The 5,701-nt window shown below is 48.2% G+C and overlaps 1 protein-coding gene across 1 annotated transcript; it reads right to left on the reverse strand.

Annotated features, from left to right (window-relative positions):
* Positions 1-651: 651 nt before the first annotated feature.
* Positions 652-5,701, reverse strand: EMH_0037160 (uncharacterized protein; the record flags this gene model as incomplete). Its single annotated transcript, XM_013495155.1, has 7 exons — positions 652-820; positions 2,376-2,484; positions 2,762-2,854; positions 3,004-3,412; positions 3,659-3,895; positions 4,196-4,346; positions 4,536-5,701. The coding sequence occupies 7 exons, from the start codon at positions 5,699-5,701 to the stop codon at positions 652-654; spliced, it is 2,334 nt and encodes a 777-aa protein (XP_013350609.1).

The raw sequence follows: 5,701 nt of genomic DNA on the forward strand, positions 1-5,701 counted from the left end.
CGCTTTACACTGCAATAGCTTTAATAGTAAAAATAATATAGTACGAGTTTGTTGCGATCAGCACTGTGTTTTCTATTTTCTGCATCTGCACCCAAGTCTGTATAAAATGAAGTTTTATATTAAAGGGCAGAGGGATATATGATGGGGTGGGGGTGGGCTCGTTGATATGAGATACATACATGCAAACAATAGTTACTGCATATACATACATATACATACATGCATGCATGCATGTATGTATATGTATATGTATATGTATATGTATATGTATATGTATATGTATATGTATATGTATATGTATATGTATATGTACATATACACACATGCATGCGTGCATGCATGCATGCATGGAGTAAATTCACAGCATGCATGCAACCAACTACTACACAGCCCCAGCAACTTTTTTCTTTTTTTTGCATTTCAGGTTAATCTGGAGGCGACAGGTTTGACGAATCGCATAGCGGACATGATATACCTTGGAAGGTGAGGAGGATAGGGAGATATTATGTTTTTTATGTGTTATGTTTTTTATGTGTTTTATTTCGGCTTATGTATATAAATTAATTTTGACTTGAATCTAATTTTGCATACATCTTGCAGCGCGAGATGAAATGTATTAAGAATATTATAATGTAGCATCAGCACACAGTATTAGTAAGCAACTAGTTCAACCGCTGCTGCAGCTGGTGGACCTGCTACCGCTGCTGCTGCTGTACCTCCTGCTGCTGCTGCTGCTGCTGCTGCTGCTGCTGCTGCTGCTGCTGTTGCTGCAGGGCGAGCGATCTCATGCAGACGCTTCAGCTGCTGGAGCCACTCCCCCCTGAATCCGCAAGCGAAGAAAATTCTGCTGCTGAGGTCTTCACTGAGCCCAACCCACGCTCAGGGTCTCAGGAGCCTCCTGCAAGGGGAAGCAGTAATTGACTAAGTTGCAGCCAAATATATCTCTGTTTATTCTTTACTTAATCCGTTTATTATTATTTTCTGTATATATATATATATATATATATATANTATAAATATTAATATATATATATATATATATATATATATATATATATATATATATATAAACACACAGGAGCGTATGAAGAACTGTCCAAGTATAGTTGCTGTTCTGGCTGCAACTGAATTAGAAGGATGGTTTGTTTGTTTGTTGTTCGTTGTTGTTTAGTTGCTTAGACGTATATGAACATGTGTGAGCGCGATAGAGCCAAATGCAGCAGTGAGTTTACCTTCATCATGTTCAGCTGCACAGAGAAGAGCTGATACTGGTGCTTAACCTGTACTGTCTAGAAGATGGAGTGTGACCGCTTTTGATTGAGGCGTTTCGTATGAAGCATATAATATATATATTGTTTACATACACATACATACATGAATATTTAGGAGTTACGCGAGGAGATGGCACTGGTTGCACCCGATATGGTGTTTGTGTTAGTCTAGAAACAGAACACGCAGTATTCGTCTTTATGGTGGTATTTCTTGTCTAAAGAAGATCCTCTTGCTACGATTACTACAGCTACTGAACTTATGCATCCACGAAGCCCTATATGTTGCAGTCAGTAGACGGGCGGCTCATGAAACACCTGCCCAAAACACTCTCCACCAGAGTAAATTCAGAAAGTTTAGAGAGTTCAGAAACATGGCGGAAGTATACATCTCCTCAACCACCATCAGGTTGCGCGATTCGACTTGCTTCTCTGCCCGGCTTACCAGCAGCAGAAACAGCGGGGCAGATGCTTGCAAGAGGTTTCAAAGAAACTGAAGAAGACCCCAGAAACAACAATAAATAAGTACATATATAAGTAAGAAAAGAGGAAGAAAGCATGAAAGAGGGACCAGTAAGAAAGGGGAAAGCTACTGCTGCCTCCCCCCCCCAAAAAGATGTATTCGCAATAAAGGAGAGCGCCGGGCGCTGTTGTGTTTGTATCAGACATTTGCGCCTCCGATCGTCAAATACGCCTCCAATATGTCACCCTGATGAGCACAGAAGAAGAAAGCCAACAAAAAAGCAATCTCAATATACAAGCCGCCAGGCAAAAAGAGATGAGTGCGTGTGTATACCTATCTGAACATCCACACGGTAACTGCTCGTATGGGCGTGCACAGAAGCATACGGAGTAGTGTTTAAATGCTTGTATGAAAGCAAACCCTAAACTCCAACCCCTACGCCCAAGCCGTGAAACACAACCCCAATGTTTATACATGTTTGAGTGTTTGTTCGCGTCTCCGCCCCGCGTTTACACCCCATGTAAACAGATGCCAAGCATACGCATGAAAGCACCCAACAATACAAAACGCAAACGTGCAAAGGGGCTGCGACGCCGCAGCAACACAGCCATCAACCCACCACGCGAAGCTGAAGAGAAGTTGACCTGTCGTGCAAGAGGCCTCTACGTGTTAGGGGGAACACGATAGGTGCATCCTGCGGCACCACTTTGCACTGCAGGCCCCAAGCTCTCTGGGCGGTTGGTCCGACCAAGCCTGCATTCCAAGACTCACATGAATGAAAACTAGTGAACATGAAGGGAGAAATGCAAAGTATGCATGCACTCGTTCGCTCAAAGAGCTGCTTTCTCGTTATAGTGCCGCGACGGTTGCAGATATAGATTGTGATTAAGTATAATAGGTTTGCCAATAGTGTGAGACATGTAATAATATTATATTACTAAATTTAATAACAGGTTAATAGATACAATGCTACTGTATGAATATTGCACTCATTATTTTAGTATTATTTTTATTATGCAAAAGCTCTCACCCTCATGAGCAGCTCGATACAGACAACGCCGGACGAGCAGATCAATGCCTGAGTAAGCGGTGGATTCATGATGCAATTGCGGCTCCATGCATTCTGCACTCCACACAACTCACAAAAAGAGGCAAAAAGGCTCCCTTTGAAGCTCTATAAGCAACAGAAGCTGCGTGATCAACACCCTAAAGAAGCAAGCAAGCCAGGAGAATAGCCTATCTATTACTTGTGTTAAATTCTGCATGATTTACCAGCCCTCTTTAATCTTTCTGTGGTCATATGGCGGTACTGATCGCCGTCAAACCATTCAAGGTACTGCATTTCCAAGCTGCATCCTTCATACAAACCCTGAGATGCGGCCTCAAGAGCTTTGGGCCCGGAGAGTATCCTCGGCGCCCTCCTGACGAGGTTCGGGGGCAGCCAGCGAATAGATGATACATCAGCCGCCCCTATACCGTTACACAGAACAACAGGAATTTCAATGAAATCCCCTACACATACAGGGCCCAGGTGAGTTAGCACAGCCTGCCCCGTCTCATCTCCGTGAAATCTACACATGTCCCGGTGCAGCCACAAACGCCGCTTGCTGCCAGCACGCGCAACTGCGACGGAAAACAACGGCGTTTCTCGGCGATATTGGTCTGCAGACTCCCCCAAAACCTGAACACATCCAAACAAATATGCAGCAATAAGCCAGAAAGCTAAAAGTGTAGAGATAAACGGAAACGCAGAAAAAGATTAACAAAGAACGCAGACGCAAAAGGTCAATCTACAGCGGGCTGCACTGAGGCCCAGCTGCAGCCATACGCGCGCCGTCTCTACTACACTAACAGCGGCTGCAGGGGGCGCGGGAAACAGAAGAAGCAAAGCAGCTGCCCATACGCCTGAATTCCAAAGGCAGCTTACCCTGCTGGGAGGCCGTATGATAACCGATGGACTATGTCCTCCCCCTGAAGCTGTATGCAGCGAAGATCTGCGGGAGAAGGAAGACCCCTCAGCTCGACGCGAGCCGAAGTCAGCTGCCGTCCTCTTATCCCGTCCTGCAGAACGGGGAGGTATATGCCACTGGTCGAGAGAATACGGATGGCGATATTTAAAATTATAACCCAAGGACAAGACGTAATTCGCACAAGCGGGCAACACCTGCAGCAACGAAAAGGCAGAAGTACAATAGAAGAGATCAAATTCAATTCATAATGCTTTAACACATAACTCGACAGCACTTATACAAGCATGCAAGACCGTGCAACCTCGTTGCGTCTAAGCAGCAGAATGACGCCGCATCCCCAGCTAAGCTGCAGCAGCTGCAGCGCAGCTTTCAATGCATCACTACGGCTGAGGCTACGCGAAACTGCTGCTGCACCTTCTACTACTGTGCATCGGTGTTTATGCAACAGAGAGAAATGTAAGTGGTTATGCTGCAGTCTCTGTACAGTGACGGACCCTCGCTGTGATCACCCAATCCAGGCGGACGTCGTTCCCTTGCGTTGTATGCAGCGCCTGCAGCTTCACTGTGGCGCTCACAGGCGCGAGGTATTCCCCATAAGACGCCTCGAAACCTTTCACTACGGGGGCACACATCTCAGCAAGCCCGCTGTAAAACAACAAGACAGCAGCAACAGCAGCAGTAGCAGTGGCGGCGCCACCGAAGATGCTTTGTGCTGTTTGTTGTTTACAACACATGCATACAGCCGAAGCAGCAGCTCTAAAGCTTTTTTAATTGTTTATTATTTATAAAGAATGTATAAGGGGGGCTATTACAACTCATAAATACCATACGTACTTGCTTATCTTCATAAACCAGTGCACGCACACACCCATGCAGGCCCCCAACGGCCGCCCAAAGAGAAAAGGCAGCAACACCTGCAGCGGCCTGCCCTCGAGAAAAGGAAAATGATTACACGCGGGCCCATAGGATACGGCTCCCCCTGAAGATGAGTCCTGATACAGACTGTCAACCCCTGCACCTGCAGCAACCGTCTGCCCCTTCGTCTTTGATGCTCCTCTATTCGAATTCTTCCTCGGAGTACACGACCCCAGGGCTGAGTTCGGCGAGAGAGGGCAAAACATCTCATGGTCCTCCTCTTGCACAACTAGGGAACCCGCACGCTGTTTCTCAGGGGCCCCCCTAACGCCTGTCGCAGGACCCGCCCCACCGGAGGCCCCCGGGGCCCCCCCAAAGCGGCCATCGGGGGCCCTGACCGAGGCTCCAGCTGCGCCAGAGTCAGCAGTACCCTGCGGGAGTATGTGGGTTTCTGTGGATGCGATTAGGGCTGCGTTTAGCTGCTTCGGCCTGCTGCTAGGGCTGGGAAACGCGTTCACAGCATATACCCTCTGTGTCCTGCATGTGGCACCGCCGTCATTGCTGCTGCTGCGGTTGCTGATGCAGCTGCTGCTGCTGCTGATATCTCGCTGCAGCGGCAGCTGGTGCTGGTGTTGCTGCTGTTGGTTATTCTCAGGTTCCGTTCTCCTCGAAACCGTCGGTGAGCAGTGCGCCATAGAAGGAAACGGCAGCGGTGACTGCGCCCTTACATGTGGTGCTCTCTCCCTGGTGAAGGACTGCGAGGGGCCCCCCAAGAGCTCATCTGCAGCTGCTGCTGTTTCGAACTCATCAGGGGCCCCATCGGAGTTGGTGTCGGTGGTTTCGGCTACGCTGAGGGTAGGGGGCAGGACAGACCCTGAATTTCCCTGTTCAAGAAGTATGGAGCCACTAGACTTCGCAGACTCTCGAGTAGTTAAGTTTTCCTGCTGCTGCTGCTTCTGCTTCCCCTCAGAGGTGATCGTTTGCTGCTGTCCGTCAGTGGGCCCCCAGCAACCTGTAGCAGCAGCGGCAGCTGTTCGGTCCGATTGACGGCCAGAAGGGGGAGGCGGTAAGCGGGCCTCTATGGAGGCCCTTACCGCCAAATAGCCATCAAGAGGAACCGACGGATGCGACGGGTGGTTGCCCAT

The sequence above is a fragment of the Eimeria mitis genome, genomic scaffold (genome assembly GCF_000499745.2).
Source record: "Eimeria mitis Houghton genomic scaffold, Emh_scaff1446, whole genome shotgun sequence".
NCBI classification, from domain to species: domain Eukaryota; phylum Apicomplexa; class Conoidasida; order Eucoccidiorida; family Eimeriidae; genus Eimeria; species Eimeria mitis.